The sequence below is a fragment of the Leptodactylus fuscus genome, chromosome 5 (assembly GCF_031893055.1).
Source record: "Leptodactylus fuscus isolate aLepFus1 chromosome 5, aLepFus1.hap2, whole genome shotgun sequence".
Classification (NCBI taxonomy): domain Eukaryota; kingdom Metazoa; phylum Chordata; class Amphibia; order Anura; family Leptodactylidae; genus Leptodactylus; species Leptodactylus fuscus.
Window position 1 is genome coordinate 23,760,890 of NC_134269.1, and position 15,267 is coordinate 23,776,156.

Consider the following 15,267-nt stretch of genomic DNA (forward strand, 5'->3'; position numbering starts at 1 on the left):
CTCCACTAAGGCTCTGCTTATTATACTGTGGGGTCTGAAGAGACCCCAGAATATAATAGAGACTCTTGAATGGCCAACCCTAAAATCTAAGATTTTTGGAAAATCTATATTGAACCCACCTTGTTATAAACTGGATTGCTCCTCTCAAGTGATTTCATAGTACTAGGGAAGCGGTGGGGATTTCACTTCCAATGGATCTGACCATAAATACGGGAACTTTCTTAAGTCAGAAACTCAGCCATGGTTTCCTTATTATGGCCCGATTATCTTCTCCCACATGTAGTGTCCCTGCCTATAAACCTGTCCACAAGAAGGAAATCATGGCTGACAAGTCCCAGACCATAGCAGGTTCTTGCGTTCATGGTTGTATCCATTGGCAAGTGATCCAGACAACAGACTGTCACCACTAAGATGGTTAAGGGAAATCTTAAAAATTCTAAAAATTTTGAATTGTTTATATTGGCAAAAATCTTTAACTTTTATTTGCCTACAAATTTAAATAGATTTATTTTTATCGTAAAATCCTTTTAAATAGAATTTCATTAATTGCTATTATACGGTCACATTTTTAATTCAATATGCATAAGGTTTTTTTTAATATGTGATATGTACAGTGTATAATACATTGCATAAATGTAAAAATTCTTAGATAATATAAATAATATAATTGAATAGTTAACGTAATAATATTCGTAAATTCACGGCACTTAAATAGAAGACTAAAGATGAGCAAGTAGTATTCGATCGAGTAGGTATTCGATCGAATGCTATGGTATTCGAAATACTCGTACTCGATTGAGTACCACTCGCTATTCGAATGGAAAAGTTTGATGCAGAACCAGCGTTGATTGGCAGAATGCTATACAGTCGGCCAATCAACGCTGGTTCTTCTCCTACCTTTAGAAGTCTTCTCCTTGCAGCTTCCCCGCGGCGTCTTCCGGCTCTGAATTCACTCTGCCAGGCATCGGGCCTGGGCAGAGCAGACTGTGCATGTCCGCTTGTAGTGGGGGCATGCGCAGTCGGCTCTGCCCAGGCCTGATGCCTGGCAGAGTGAATTCAGAGCCGGAAGATGCCGCGGGGACGCTAAACGGAGAAGACTTCTCGAAGGATCCAGCCCGACCCTCACTCGTGGACTTGGTAAGTATAATTTGATCGAATGTTGCCTACCCCTGAAATGAGCATTTTCCCCCCATAGACTATAATAGGGTTCGATATTCGATTCGAGTAGTCGAATATTGAGGGGCTACTCGAAACAAATATCGAATCTCGAACATTTTACTGTTTGCTCATCTCTATAGAAGACCTATCTCACAAAAGGTCATCAATTAAAGACCCATGGAGTTGACACCCGGGACCCCCACAGATTAGCTGTTTAAAGTGGCCAGGGTCCCCGCGTGCCAGACCCCAGATGATTTTTAAGGATAGGTCATCAATTTATTTAGCTTGGTAAACCCCTTTAAAGAGAATGCTCCCCCATAATTACAAGATTTTTTTGTGATGATTTCTTATTCCAACAGTTTTCTTATAGCTATTGGTGTGTCCATTAATAACATTATCTATGTACAGGACAGGTTAGTGATTCGCTATCTAACTTTACAGAATGGACCAAGTTTCCCTTGTGAAGAACATCTGTATGTGGAGCCCTGTAATAACGTAATGATGTAAGTATGCCATTGAATAATAACGCTACAGGCAGTAGTATAGTGGCGGCGGTGTGCATACCGCTCTAGTCATGTCAGAAATAGCCAAAGCACAGCATTCCCATTGAGGTGAATGGAGTGGCACACATTTCAACAAAGCTCCCCAACACTTCTGATCAGTGGGGGTCTGAGTAATCATACTCTCACCAATCTGCAAGTTATCCACTATCCTATGGATAAGGAAAAACTTGCTTAGATGGGAAATCCTTTCAGCGATCTCTTTAGACCAACGCCTTTAACCTTGACAAGGAGCATCCACTATGTGTAGAGGTATAGCCATAGGTGGAGGTTCTTTACGGTAAGAGCGGTGAGATCATGGAACTTGTTGCCACAGGATATGATGATGGCTGATATCTTGTAGAAGAGAGCCCTGGGTGCCTTTCTTGAAATTAAGAATGTCATAGCTATTGGGAGCCAGACATTTTTGGGATATGATGTTGGTCCAATCGCCATATTTAGAGTTGAAAAGGAATTTTCTCCTCTGATGGGACAATTTGTATCAAATAGATCAACTTGGTAGGTTTATCAACTTGGTTAGGCTCGATGGCCTTGTGTCTTTGTCCAAACTGATCTACTATGGAAAAGAGTTCTTGTAATGGAAATTTGTTTTCAAGGCTACTTCTAGGGAAATAACATTGGATAACACAGATCTACAGATGTGTTCCTTACCTTTCCACTTGGTTAGAGATTCTTCTGTATCTTCTAGAGATACATTCTTCTGCCTGGTGTTCCGTAGTGTTCTCAGTTGGGTGTTCAGTGACGCTGAAGCAAAATTCTTTTTCATAGCTGGTCATGTAGCATCTACCTTTTTGGTATTTTTTGAACCAAGACGAAATGTTGACTGATCTATCAAGTGGCTTTGTGGTCTGGCTTCCAAACATTCTATATTTTGTATCCTCTATCACAATTTTCCTATTTTCCTTAGGTGGGGATCATCAAAAAAAGATACAAACTTCATGAAACAAGATGTAGAGGAGTTTACCCGGCCATCTAGTGAATTGCTTCAAGATGATGATACCCAGTGTCTAGTTCTCTTCAACATGACCACCGAAGAGTACCCAACAGCGTACCCGACAGCTTCTGTAACAGATGGATACAAACCATTTGCGGAGCTAATCGACGAACAGGAGAATGAAAATATGGAGGACTCTCAATTCACAGTTTGTGCCTTTGATGGACCTTACTTGCTCTCTTGAAGTAATTCTCTTGCCGACAGCATATGGACTGAAATGTAATTTCTCAACAATTTCATAATGAGGAGTTATTTCTGAAGTTTATGGAAACACTAGACAACTGCAATGGGTGGCCATAATAGGTTTTGAAGGGGACATTACTAAAGGAATGCCTGTATGAAACATGTATTAGAACTGGGTTATGGATGGCTCAAACTGTGGACTACAGAAGATCTCATTTTTCCATGCATGTAATATCATCTGCATACTCTATGTTGGATGTCTCACCTGCTTGTCTTGGAGTGTTCGGATTCATTTCATACAACTGCCAAGCTTGGATGGTTCTGAGCTCTGACTATATGCTGCTGAAGGAATTGTCAGCCCTATAAATGAGGGTTAGCAATAGGACTGATGTCATCATCAGGCAAACATTGGCATCGGGCAGTGCCCACTGGGCTTAGGTGGGCCTAATGCAAACCATGTACGAATGCACTGTACTTGTAAAACTTAGGGTTGGCAGGACATTAAGTCCACGCGGACTCTGTAGCTCATGGATCCTCATACACCTTGAGATGGACGCTGTTTGACAGAGACCATTCAGTAAGGTTGACCTCTCGGTTGGAAGTGAATATATTATACCAACTATACAAATAGTTTGGACTGTGATAGAGAACAAAAGACAACATTTAGTGGCAACCATAGCACATAAATCTGTCCTGTTGGTTTTACTTGAGAATCATAACTAACTTCTTAATGGCCAAGTCATTGTTTATGTTTTTCTGTCGAGAGCAATAACTTTATTAACCAGTCCTGCAAAAAACAAACCCCCTTAAAGTTACACTGTCAGTGTAACTTTAAGAGGGCTTGTTTTTTGCAGGACAAGTCGTAATATTCAATGCCACCGGTTTTGATTACTTATATCTTATTGATACATTTATAATTAACTCTTTCTGGGAGGAAATTAAAAAAGACATCCATTCTACCATTGTCTTTTTACCATTTTCCTACCAATAGAATTGTGTGAGGGCTTTTTTTTGTGTGGGGTGACCTGAAGTATTTATTGGTGACATTTTGGGGATTGCTTTTATAAATTTTTTGGTGATGGATGGAGAACCCCCCCCCCCCCCTTCCCAGCAATTTAGGCATTTGAGTCTTTGAGGTCGTTTTATACGGTGCTCACTTTGTGGATGAATAATATATTGTACTAGCTGGTACCCGCGACTTCGTCTGTGGTGATTGTGAAAGTGGGTATATACAGGCGCGGGTAAGGTTTTCATATTGTGTATAAGGTATGGGATATGAAATGTAACTTTGAATCTTGTTTTCGCTGTAATTCTGAGAATACGTGAGACTTTTGTGATGAATGTAATTTGTATTTCAGCTGCTATACGGTGTTGGTATAAACTGTACATTGTGTCTTTGGGACAGAGGGATTTCAAGTGAATATACTTGGATATACGACATTGTATGATTTGTTATTTTCCGACAGTACATGTACATTTTGGGCACAGGATACTCTTGAGCAAGCAACATAAAGTCTGGCCCTGTGCATGACAGTTTACTAACTCCATGCGCCTCTTATTAATAGCAATTAACCCCATCATGTCCCTGACATTAACCCTTGTGTAAGAGTTACTGATATGTGAGAGACTTGGAGGTAATAATTAAGTATCTTCATTATTGAGGTCTTTTATTATTACCTCCATATGTCTCACATAGTAGTAACCTTTATATGAGGCACACAGGGGTTAATATGAGGGACATGATGGGGTTTATTCCTATTAATGTGAGGCACACAGGGGTTAATATGAGGGACATGATGGGGTTTATTCCTATTAATGTGAGGCACACAGGGGTTAATATGAGGGACATGATGGGGTTTATTCCTATTAATGTGAGGCACACAGGGGTTAATATGAGGGGCATGATGGGGTTTATTCCTATTAATGTGAGGCACATGGAGTTACTAAGACTAAACTAATAACCCCAAATGCCTGACATTAATGAGAACAGTAATCCTATGTACCTGTGTGTTTTTCAGTGTCACTTTGCTAGCAGCTTCCTCTCCTCCTCAGGGAATCTTTGCAGGATGCAGACCACTATAGCAGGCACAGACCTGAGCGATTAAGCTCCACCCCCTGAGTTTCCTACACCCCTCTCAAAGGGGAGTGGCCTTATGCCTCAGCTCTAGCAGCCCACTGAAGAGACTCGGACTTCATTTAACTCTTGCAGGTCCTGTGCTGCTGGTGTGCCAGTGAAATATGGCAGGAGTGCCACTCTTGGCATGCTGACCTCTGCTGTAGAGGGTAATATGAATTTTGTGGCTTGCTATGGTCCAAAGTGTGTGAGATTGCAGAGATAGTGATGTGAGTTTGGGTTTTGTGGGGGTCCTGGGAAAAACGTATGTGCGCTATTGTGACGAAAAGTAGCCTATTGCGCAATCGAGTGTAGTGACTATGTTTGTGGAAAATTTCAGCCAAATCGGTCGAGCGGGTTTTGCGTGATTGAGGAACAAACATCTAAACATCCAAACATCCAAACACACAAACCCACAAACATCCAAACTCACAAACTTTCACCTTTATAATATTAATAAGATTGGTCGGGTCTCTATGGATGAAGCAATATCCAATATTTGTATTTTTTCATTTTACCATTGTAACTTGTTTTTTTTTTTGTATTAAACTTTATTTAATTTTTTTTACACTATTTTAGTTCCCCTAGGGATCAGGATCTTGTGATATTTTAATCACTTACGTAATACATTGCACTGCTCATGTAGCGCACTGTATTACACTGTCAATACAAAATGGACAGTCAACGTATTACCAACTGATCTGTAATAGCATCATCACCTTATGATTGCATTTGTGGAAGTGCCAATGCCAGACAGATGGCGCCCCCTTCCTCTAAGACAATTTAAATGTCATCAAGGCATAAAAAGGGTTAAAGACTCAGGATCACAGCTTTAATGATCCTGGACATTAAGAGCAGGTACCTGGATGTGAGTACAGAGACAAGTACCAGCTAGACGTGACATGGAACTCCCGAGCTGGGCTCCAATACTTATATGACAAAATGGAGTATGTATCCGAAAAAGGCGTATTGATGGTCGCTAAGGGGTTATATATATATATATATATATATAATATATATATATATATATAGTATATATATATATATATATATATATATATATATACATACTATATATATATATATATATATATATATATATATATATATATATATATATATAGTATTCACTAAAATGTAGTATGTGTAAATAATAAAAAAAAATTATAAGTTATTCTTTACATATTGTCAAGAATGTGTGTGTCTCTAGTACTCATATTTGCAGCATCAGACGATGAAACTCAATGAATTTTTTAAGTTGACTTTGATATTTCTTTTGGGATCTTACTTGCTTAGGTCTAGTTCACATCTGCGTTCGGTATTCCGTTCAGGGAATCCGCATGGGAAACCCCCCAAATGGAATGCCGAATGCATTGACAAGTGGTGAGCATGGAAAGCAAAGGGACCCCATACACTATAATGGGGTCCGTGTGTTTTTCGAGCGGTCTCTGCACGAGTCATTTGGAGAGGAAAGTAGTTCATGAAGTACTTATCTCTCTGCACAGAAAACACATGGACCCCATTAAAGGGATGCTACTATTAATTTTTTTTTTTCTAGTTGACACGTTGGAATAGCCTTAAAGAGGACCTTTCATCAGATTGGGCACAGGCAGTTCTATAAACTGCTGGAAAGCCGACAGTGTGCTGAATTCAGCGCAATATCGGCTTTCCCGATCTATGTCCGGGTAAAGTGCTATCAGTCCCATACCGTAGGGCTTTACAGTCAGAAGGGCGTTTCTGGCAGTCAGTCAGGTACGTCCTTCACAGCAGCGCCTATCACGCTGTACAGTGTGAGTGGGGAGGAATGCCCCCTCCCTCTGCGCACAGTGCTCATCCATAGACGAGTATTATCAGGAGAGGAGGGGGCGTTCCTCCCCACTCACATTGTACAGCGCTATAGGCGCTGCTCTGTAGAAGGACATTCCTGACTGACTGTCAGAAACGTCCTTTCGACTGTAAAGCGCTACTGTACCGGGACCGATAGCACTTTACCCGGGGCACATATCGGGAAAGCCGATTTCAGCTCACTGTCGGCATTCCAGCAGTATATAGAACTGCCTGTGCCCAATCTGATGAAAGGTCCTCTTTAAGAGAGGCTATTGTTCTCCAACCGTTACATGTTTTCTTCGCCCCGCCATTCAGTTAAAAATCCGTTTCTCGTTGGTATGCAAATGAGTTCTCTCACAGCACTGGGGATGGGCCCAAGCGCTGAAACAGCACTGGAGACGTCCCCAAGGCTGCGAGAGAACTATCTCCAGTGCCGCCTCCATCTTCGTCAGCAATGGCCTCTCTATCTTCTTCTTCCTGTGCTGGGATCACAGTTGTACGACTGCGCAGTCGGCTCTGTCATCAGGGCGCAGGCAGAGCCAAGTGCACATGCCCGCGGCCATTTTTTGTGGTCGCTTACGCGAGCATGTGAAGTACGCTCTGTACTCCATAGAACTACAGGAGTGTACTGCGTACCAGCCACATCTCGGCTATGGAGGCTCCAATTCACAAGTGGGAAAAGATTGTCTGATTGAGGTGACCTGAACCTATCTCTCCTTGGAGCTAGGCTGAGAGGTTGGCTTCTGAGAGGTGACCGACTGCTCTTCCCCATGGTTGAAGAATCTTCTTGGATTTGCAGGAAGTAGACAAGAAATTTCATCTCCCGCCTGATTTTATCTTCCCTTTGCTTTGGATGGCTCCTATCTGCAACGTGGTGGATCCGCCTGTTGTAAAAAAGTGTAGTGAGACAAAAAGAAACCTCACATGAATTCCAGATGGTATGAATATACCTAGTCTCTGACCGGTTTCCATTTGCTTTCCAAGAAATGGAAGGCACTTATGGCAAGGGTACCTTGTTTCAGGTCTTACAGCGGTTCAGAACTGAGAGGCAGGGTTACCAGCCACGGCTTCAGCAGGGCCAGTGGCGCAATGGATAATGCGTCTGACTACAGATCAGAAGATTGTAGGTTCGACTCCTACCTGGCTCGGGAGTGTTGCCGTGATCGTATAGTGGTTAGTACTCTGCGTTGTGGCTGCAGCAACCCCGGTTCGAATCCGGATCCCGGCATCTTTTCTTTGCTTCCGTTTTGAACGGTTCTTTCCCAAGGTGGAAGAAAGTTTTTGGATTTGCAGGAAATAGACAAGAAATGTCATCTCCAGCGTGGTTTCGTCTTCTCCTTGCCTTCGATGGCCCCTGGCTGCAAAGTCATGGTTTCGCCTGTTGTAAAAATGTGTTGTGAGACAGATAGAAGCCTGACACGAGTTCCGGAACATCGTATGAAGATGTTTAGTTTCTGGCTGGTTCTCATTCGGTTGGCAAGAAATGGAACTTGTGGCCATTTCACCCTGTTGCAGGTTTTCCAGGGCTTAAGAAATGTGGGGCAGGATTAGCGGAGGCTGACTCGGCAGGGCCAGTGTCGCAATGGATAACGCGTCTGACTACGGATCAGAAGATTGTAGGTTCGACTCCTACCTGGCTCAGCAGCGTTGCCGTGATCGTGTAGTGGTTAGTACTCTGCGTTGTGGCCGCAGCAACCCCGGTTCAAATCCGGGTCACGGCATTTTCATTGTTAAAGGGAGTCTGTCAGCGGAACGCAGCATATCCGCCTGTTTCAAAGGGTGTGTTTTCCCCTTGTGGGTTTGATGCCAAGGTCCTGGTGGGGTTTGGTCAACGAGGGCCTCGCTCTTGCTCCAAAGAGCTAAGCGGCAACTCCATGGTTGATCCAAAAAGCTCATTTACACATTGATAAAAGCAGCCACATCTCGGCTATGGAGGCTCCGATTCACAAGTGGGAAAAGATTGTCTGATTGAGGTGACCTGAGCCTATCTCTCCTTGGAGCTAGGCTGAGAGGTTGGCTTCTGAGAGGTGACCGACTGCTCTTCCCCAAGGTTGAAGAATCTTCTTGGATTTGCAGGAAGTAGACAAGAAATTTCATCTCCCACCTGATTTTATCTTCCCTTTGCTTTGGATGGCTCCTATCTGAAACGTGGTGGATCCGCCTGTTGTAAAAAAGTGTAGTGAGACAAAAAGAAACCTCACATGAATTCCAGATGGTATGAATATACCTAGTCTCTGGCCGGTTTCCATTTGCTTTCCAAGAAATGGAAGGCACTTATGGCAAGGGTACCTTGTTTCAGGTCTTACAGCGGTTCAGAACTGAGAGGCAGGGTTACCAGCCTCGGCTTCAGCAGGGCCAGTGGCGCAATGGATAACGCGTCTGACTACGGATGCGTAGTATAACGCGTTGCCGTGATCGTATAGTGGTTAGTACTCTGCGTTGTGGCCGCAGCAACCCCTGATCGAATCCGGGTCACGGCATTTTCATTGTTAAAGGGAGTCTGTCACCGGAACTCAGCATATCCGCCTGTTTCAAAGGGTGTGTTTTCCCCTTGTGGGTTTGTTGCCAAGGTCCTGGTGGGGTTTGGTCAACGAGGGCCTCGCTCTTGCTCCAAAGAGCTAAGCGGCAACTCCATGGTTGATCCAAAAAGCTCATTTACACATTGACAAAAGCAGCCACACCTCGGCTATGGAGGCTCCGATTCACAAGTGGGAAAAGATTGTCTGATTGAGGTGACCTGAGCCTATCTCTCCTTGGAGCTACGCTGAGAGGTTGGCTTCTGAGAGGTGACCGACTGGTCTTCCCCAAGGTTGAAGAATCTTCTTGGATTTGCAGAAAGTAGACAAGAAATTTCATCTCCCGCCTGATTTTATCTTCCCTTTGCTTTGGATGGCTCCTATCTGAAACGTGGTGGATCCGCCTGTTGTAAAAAAGTGTAGTGAGACAAAAAGAAACCTCACATGAATTCCAGATGGTATGAATATACCTAGTCTCTGGCCGGTTTCCATTTGCTTTCCAAGAAATGGAAGGCACTTATGGCAAGGGTACCTTGTTTCAGGTCTTACAGCGGTTCAGAACTGAGAGGCAGGGTTACCAGCCGCGGCTTCAGCAGGGCCAGTGGCGCAATGGATAACGCGTCTGACTACGGATCAGAAGATTGTAGGTTCGACTCCTACCTGGCTCGGGAGTGTTTCCGTGATCGTATAGTGGTTAGTACTCTGCGTTGTGGCCGCAGCAACCCCGGTTCGAATCCGGGTCCTGGCATCTTTTCTTTGCTTCCGTTTTGAACGGTTCTTTCCCAAGGTGGAAGAAAGTTTTTGGATTTGCAGGAAATAGACAAGAAATGTCATCTCCAGCGTGATTTCGTCTTCTCCTTGCCTTCGATGGCCCCTGGCTGCAAAGTCATGGTTTCGCCTGTTGTAAAAATGTGTTGTGAGACAGATAGAAGCCTGACACGAGTTCCGGATCATCGTATGAAGATGTTTAGTTTCTGGCTGGTTCTCATTCGGTTGGCAAGAAATGGAAGGCACTTGTGGCCATTTCACCCTGTTGCAGGTTTTCCAGGGCTTAAGAAATGTAGGGCAGGATTAGCGGAGGCTGACTCGGCAGGGCCAGTGGCGCAATGGATAACGCGTCTGACTACGGATCAGAAGTTTGTAGGTTAAACTCCTACCTGGTTCGGCAGTGTTGCCAAGATCGTATAGTGGTTAGTACTCTGCGTTGTGGCCGCAGCTACCCCGGTTTGAATCCGGGTCACGGCATTTTCATTGTTAAAGGGAGTCTGTCACCGGAACTCAGCATATCTGCCTGTTTCAAAGGGTGTGTTTTCCCCTTGTGGGTTTGTTGCCAAGGTCCTGGTGGGGTTTGGTCAACGAGGGCCTCGCTCTTGCTCCAAAGAGCTAAGCGGCAACTCCATGGTTGATCCAAAAAGCTCATTTACTCATTGACAAAAGCAGCCACATCTCGGCTATGGAGGCTCCGATTCACAAGTGGGAAAAGATTGTCTGATTGAGGTGACCTGAGCCTATCTCTCCTTGGAGCTACGCTGAGAGGTTGGCTTCTGAGAGGTGACCGACTGGTCTTCCCCAAGGTTGAAGAATCTTCTTGGATTTGCAGGAAGTAGACAAGAAATTTCATCTCCTGCCTGATTTTATCTTCCCTTTGCTTTGGATGGCTCCTATCTGAAATGTGGTGGATCCGCCTGTTGTAAAAAAGTGTAGTGAGACAAAAAGAAACCTCACATGAATTCCAGATGGTATGAATATACCTAGTCTCTGGCCGGTTCCATTTGCTTTCCAGGAAATGGAAGGCACTTATGGCAAGGGTACCTTGTTTCAGGTCTTACAGCGGTTCAGAACTGAGAGGCAGGGTTACCAGCCGCGGCTTCAGCAGGGCCAGTGGCGCATTGGATAACGCGTCTGACTACGGATCAGAAGATTGTAGGTTCGACTCCTACTTGGCTCGGGAGTGTAGCCGTGATCGTATAGTGGTTAGTACTCTGCGTTGTGGCCGCAGCAACCCCGGTTCAAATCCGGGTCACGGCATCTTTTCTTTGCTTCCGTTTTGAACGGTTCTTTCCCAAGGTGGAAGAAAGTTTTTGGATTTGCAGGAAATAGACAAGAAATGTCATCTCCAGCGTGATTTCGTCTTCTCCTTGCCTTCGATGGCCCCTGGCTGCAAAGTCATGGTTTCGCCTGTTGTAAAAATGTGTTGTGAGACAGATAGAAGCCTGACACGAGTTCCGGATCATCATATGAAGATGTTTAGTTTCTGGCTGGTTCTCATTCGGTTGGCAAGAAATGGAAGGCACTTGTGGCCATTTCACCCTGTTGCAGGTTTTCCAGGGCTTAAGAAATGTGGGGCAGGATTAGCGGAGGCTGACTCGGCAGGGCCAGTGGCGCAATGGATAACGCGTCTGACTACGGATCAGAAGATTGTAGGTTCGACTCCTACCTGGCTCGGCAGCGCTGCTGTGATCGTATAGTGGTTAGTACTCTGCGTTGTGACCGCAGTTACCCCGGTTTGAATCCGGGTCATGGCATTTTCATTGTTAAAGGGAGTCTGTCACCGGAACTCAGCATATCCGCCTGTTTCAAAGGGTGTGTTTTCCCCTTGTGGGTTTGTTGCCAAGGTCCTGGTGGGGTTTGGTCAACGAGGGCCTCGCTCTTGCTCCAAAGAGCTAAGCGGCAACTCCATGGTTGATCCAAAAAGCTCATTTACACATTGACAAAAGCAGCCACATCTCGGCTATGGAGGCTCCGATTCACAAGTGGGAAAAGATTGTCTGATTGAGGTTACCTGAGCCTATCTCTCCTTGGAGCTAGGCTGAGAGGTTGGCTTCTGAGAGGTGACCGACTGCTCTTCCCCAAGGTTGAAGAATCTTCTTGGATTTGCAGGAAGTAGACAAGAAATTTCATCTCCCGCCTGATTTTATCTTCCCTTTGCTTTGGATGGCTCCTATCTGAAACGTGGTGGATCCGCCTGTTGTAAAAAAGTGTAGTGAGACAAAAAGAAACCTCACATGAATTCCAGATGGTATGAATATACCTAGTCTCTGGCCGGTTTCCATTTGCTTTCCAAGAAATGGAAGGCACTTATGGCAAGGGTACCTTATTTCAGGTCTTACAGCGGTTCAGAACTAAGAGGCAGGGTTACCGGCCACGGCTTCAGCAGGGCCAGTGGCGCAATGGATAACGCGTTTGACTACGGATCAGAAGATTGTAGGTTCGACTCCTACCTGGCTCGGGAGTGTTGCCGTGATCGTATAGTGGTTAGTACTCTGCGTTGTGGCCGCAGCAACCCCGGTTCAAATCCGGGTCACGGCATCTTTTCTTTGCTTCCGTTTTGAACGGTTCTTTCCCAAGGTGGAAGAAAGTTTTTGGATTTGCAGGAAATAGACAAGAAATGTCATCTCCAGCGTGATTTCGTCTTCTCCTTGCCTTCGATGGCCCCTGGCAGCAAAGTCATGGTTTCGCCTCTTGTAAAAATGTGTTGTGAGACAGATAGAAGCCTGACACGAGTTCCGGATCATCGTATGAAGATGTTTAGTTTCTGGCTGGTTCTCATTCGGTTGGCAAGAAATGGAAGGCACTTGTGGCCATTTCACCCTGTTGCAGGTTTTCCAGGGCTTAAGAAATGTGGGGCAGGATTAGCGGAGGCTGACTCGGCAGGGCCAGTGGCGCAATGGATAACGCGTCTGACTACGGATCAGAAGATTGTAGGTTCGACTCCTACCTGGCTCGGCAGCGTTGCCGTGATCGTATAGTGGTTAGTACTCTGCGTTGTGGCCGCAGCTACCCCGGTTTGAATCCGGGTCACGGCATTTTCATTGTTAAAGGGAGTCTGTCACCGGAACTCAGCATATCCGCCTGTTTCAAAGGGTGTGTTTTCCCCTTGTGGGTTTGTTGCCAAGGTCCTGGTGGGGTTTGGTCAACGAGGGCCTCGCTCTTGCTCCAAAGAGCTAAGCGGCAACTCCATGGTTGATCCAAAAAGCTCATTTACCCATTGACAAAAGCAGCCACATCTCGACTATGGAGGCTCCGATTCACAAGTGGGAAAAGATTGTCTGATTGAGGTGACCTGAGCCTATCTCTCCTTGGAGCTACGCTGAGAGGTTGGCTTCTGAGAGGTGACCGACTGGTCTTCCCCAAGGTTGAAGAATCTTCTTGGATTTGCAGGAAGTAGACAAGAAATTTCATCTCCTGCCTGATTTTATCTTCCCTTTGCTTTGGATGGCTCCTATCTGAAACGTGGTGGATCCGCCTGTTGTAAAAAAGTGTAGTGAGACAAAAAGAAACCTCACGTGAATTCCAGATGGTATGAATATACCTAGACTCTGGCCGGTTTCCATTTGCTTTCCAAGAAATGGAAGGCACTTATGGCAAGGGTACCTTGTTTCAGGTCTTACAGCTGTTCAGAACTGAGAGGCAGGGTTACCAGCCGCAGCTTCAGCAGGGCCAGTGGCGCAATGGATAACGCGTCTGACTACGGATCAGAAGATTGTAGGTTCGACTCCTACCTGGTTCGGGAGTGTTGCCATGATCGTATAGTGGTTAGTACTCTGCGTTGTGGCCGCAGCAACCCCTGTTCGAATCCGGGTCACGGCATCTTTTCTTTGCTTCCGTTTTGAACGGTTCTTTCCCAATGTAGAAGAAAGTTTTTGGATTTGCAGGAAATAGACAAGAAATGTCATCTCCAGCGTGATTTAGTCTTCTCCTTGCCTTCGATGGCCCCTGGCTGCAAAGTAATGGTTTCGCCTGTTGTAAAAATGTGTTGTGAGACAGATAGAAGCCTGACACGAGTTCCGGATCATCATATGAAGATGTTTAGTTTCTGGCTGGTTCTCATTCGGTTGGCAAGAAATGGAAGGCACTTGTGGCCATTTCACCCTGTTGCAGGTTTTCCAGGGCTTAAGAAATGTGGGGCAGGATTAGCGGAGGCTGACTCGGCAGGGCCAGTGGCGCAATGGATAACGCGTCTGACTACGGATCAGAAGATTGTAGGTTCGACTCCTACCTGGCTCGGCAGCGCTGCTGTGATCGTATAGTGGTTAGTACTCTGCGTTGTGACCGCAGTTACCCCGGTTTGAATCCGGGTCATGGCATTTTCATTGTTAAAGGGAGTCTGTCACCGGAACTCAGCATATCCGCCTGTTTCAAAGGGTGTGTTTTCCCCTTGTGGGTTTGTTGCCAAGGTCCTGGTGGGGTTTGGTCAACGAGGGCCTCGCTCTTGCTCCAAAGAGCTAAGCGGCAACTCCATGGTTGATCCAAAAAGCTCATTTACACATTGACAAAAGCAGCCACATCTCGGCTATGGAGGCTCCGATTCACAAGTGGGAAAAGATTGTCTGATTGAGGTGACCTGAGCCTATCTCTCCTTGGAGCTACGCTGAGAGGTTGGCTTCTGAGAGGTGACCGACTGCTCTTCCCCAAGGTTGAAGAATCTTCTTGGATTTGCAGGAAGTAGACAAGAAATTTCATCTCCCGCCTGATTTTATCTTCCCTTTGCTTTGGATGGCTCCTATCTGAAACGTGGTGGATCCGCCTGTTGTAAAAAAGTGTAGTGAGACAAAAAGAAACCTCACATGAATTCCAGATGGTATGAATATACCTAGTCTCTGGCCGGTTTCCATTTGCTTTCCAAGAAATGGAAGGCACTTATGGCAAGGGTACCTTATTTCAGGTCTTACAGCGGTTCAGAACTAAGAGGCAGGGTTACCGGCCACGGCTTCAGCAGGGCCAGTGGCGCAATGGATAACGCGTCTGACTACGGATCAGAAGATTGTAGGTTCGACTCCTACCTGGCTCGGGAGTGTTGCCGTGATCGTATAGTGGTTAGTACTCTGCGTTGTGGCCGCAGCAACCCCGGTTCGAATCCGGGTCACGGCATCTTTTCTTTGCTTCCGTTTTGAACGGTTCTTTCCCAAGGTGGAA

General features: G+C 45.4%; 1 protein-coding gene and 15 non-coding genes across 16 annotated transcripts in view; all 16 read left to right on the forward strand.

Annotated features, from left to right (window-relative positions):
* Positions 1-3,910, forward strand: part of LOC142202719 (uncharacterized) — a 31,767-nt gene extending 27,857 nt beyond the window's left edge. Inside the window, exons 12-13 of the mRNA XM_075272995.1 lie at positions 1,567-1,661; positions 2,626-3,910. Coding sequence (XP_075129096.1) covers positions 1,567-1,661; positions 2,626-2,896 — 366 coding nt within the window. The 3' untranslated portion in view covers positions 2,897-3,910. The remainder of the gene's footprint in view (positions 1-1,566; positions 1,662-2,625) is intronic.
* Positions 3,911-7,910: 4,000 nt separating this feature from the next.
* Positions 7,911-7,983, forward strand: TRNAC-ACA (transfer RNA cysteine (anticodon ACA)). Its single transcript has one exon. It is a non-coding gene; the product is annotated as a tRNA-Cys (tRNA).
* A 420-nt stretch (positions 7,984-8,403) lies between these two features.
* On the forward strand, positions 8,404-8,476 carry TRNAR-ACG (transfer RNA arginine (anticodon ACG)). Its single transcript has one exon. It is a non-coding gene; the product is annotated as a tRNA-Arg (tRNA).
* An 8-nt stretch (positions 8,477-8,484) lies between these two features.
* TRNAH-GUG (transfer RNA histidin (anticodon GUG)) lies at positions 8,485-8,556 on the forward strand. The gene has a single exon. It is a non-coding gene; the product is annotated as a tRNA-His (tRNA).
* Positions 8,557-9,946: 1,390 nt separating this feature from the next.
* Positions 9,947-10,019, forward strand: TRNAR-ACG (transfer RNA arginine (anticodon ACG)). Its single transcript has one exon. It is a non-coding gene; the product is annotated as a tRNA-Arg (tRNA).
* Positions 10,020-10,443: 424 nt separating this feature from the next.
* Positions 10,444-10,516, forward strand: TRNAR-ACG (transfer RNA arginine (anticodon ACG)). The gene has a single exon. It is a non-coding gene; the product is annotated as a tRNA-Arg (tRNA).
* Positions 10,517-11,226: 710 nt separating this feature from the next.
* On the forward strand, positions 11,227-11,299 carry TRNAR-ACG (transfer RNA arginine (anticodon ACG)). Its single transcript has one exon. It is a non-coding gene; the product is annotated as a tRNA-Arg (tRNA).
* An 8-nt stretch (positions 11,300-11,307) lies between these two features.
* On the forward strand, positions 11,308-11,379 carry TRNAH-GUG (transfer RNA histidin (anticodon GUG)). Its single transcript has one exon. It is a non-coding gene; the product is annotated as a tRNA-His (tRNA).
* Positions 11,380-11,723: 344 nt separating this feature from the next.
* Positions 11,724-11,796, forward strand: TRNAR-ACG (transfer RNA arginine (anticodon ACG)). Its single transcript has one exon. It is a non-coding gene; the product is annotated as a tRNA-Arg (tRNA).
* A 711-nt stretch (positions 11,797-12,507) lies between these two features.
* Positions 12,508-12,580, forward strand: TRNAR-ACG (transfer RNA arginine (anticodon ACG)). The gene has a single exon. It is a non-coding gene; the product is annotated as a tRNA-Arg (tRNA).
* An 8-nt stretch (positions 12,581-12,588) lies between these two features.
* Positions 12,589-12,660, forward strand: TRNAH-GUG (transfer RNA histidin (anticodon GUG)). Its single transcript has one exon. It is a non-coding gene; the product is annotated as a tRNA-His (tRNA).
* Positions 12,661-13,004: 344 nt separating this feature from the next.
* On the forward strand, positions 13,005-13,077 carry TRNAR-ACG (transfer RNA arginine (anticodon ACG)). The gene has a single exon. It is a non-coding gene; the product is annotated as a tRNA-Arg (tRNA).
* A 711-nt stretch (positions 13,078-13,788) lies between these two features.
* TRNAR-ACG (transfer RNA arginine (anticodon ACG)) lies at positions 13,789-13,861 on the forward strand. Its single transcript has one exon. It is a non-coding gene; the product is annotated as a tRNA-Arg (tRNA).
* Positions 13,862-14,285: 424 nt separating this feature from the next.
* On the forward strand, positions 14,286-14,358 carry TRNAR-ACG (transfer RNA arginine (anticodon ACG)). The gene has a single exon. It is a non-coding gene; the product is annotated as a tRNA-Arg (tRNA).
* Positions 14,359-15,069: 711 nt separating this feature from the next.
* On the forward strand, positions 15,070-15,142 carry TRNAR-ACG (transfer RNA arginine (anticodon ACG)). Its single transcript has one exon. It is a non-coding gene; the product is annotated as a tRNA-Arg (tRNA).
* Positions 15,143-15,150: 8 nt separating this feature from the next.
* TRNAH-GUG (transfer RNA histidin (anticodon GUG)) lies at positions 15,151-15,222 on the forward strand. The gene has a single exon. It is a non-coding gene; the product is annotated as a tRNA-His (tRNA).
* The last annotated feature ends 45 nt before the right edge of the window (positions 15,223-15,267 follow it).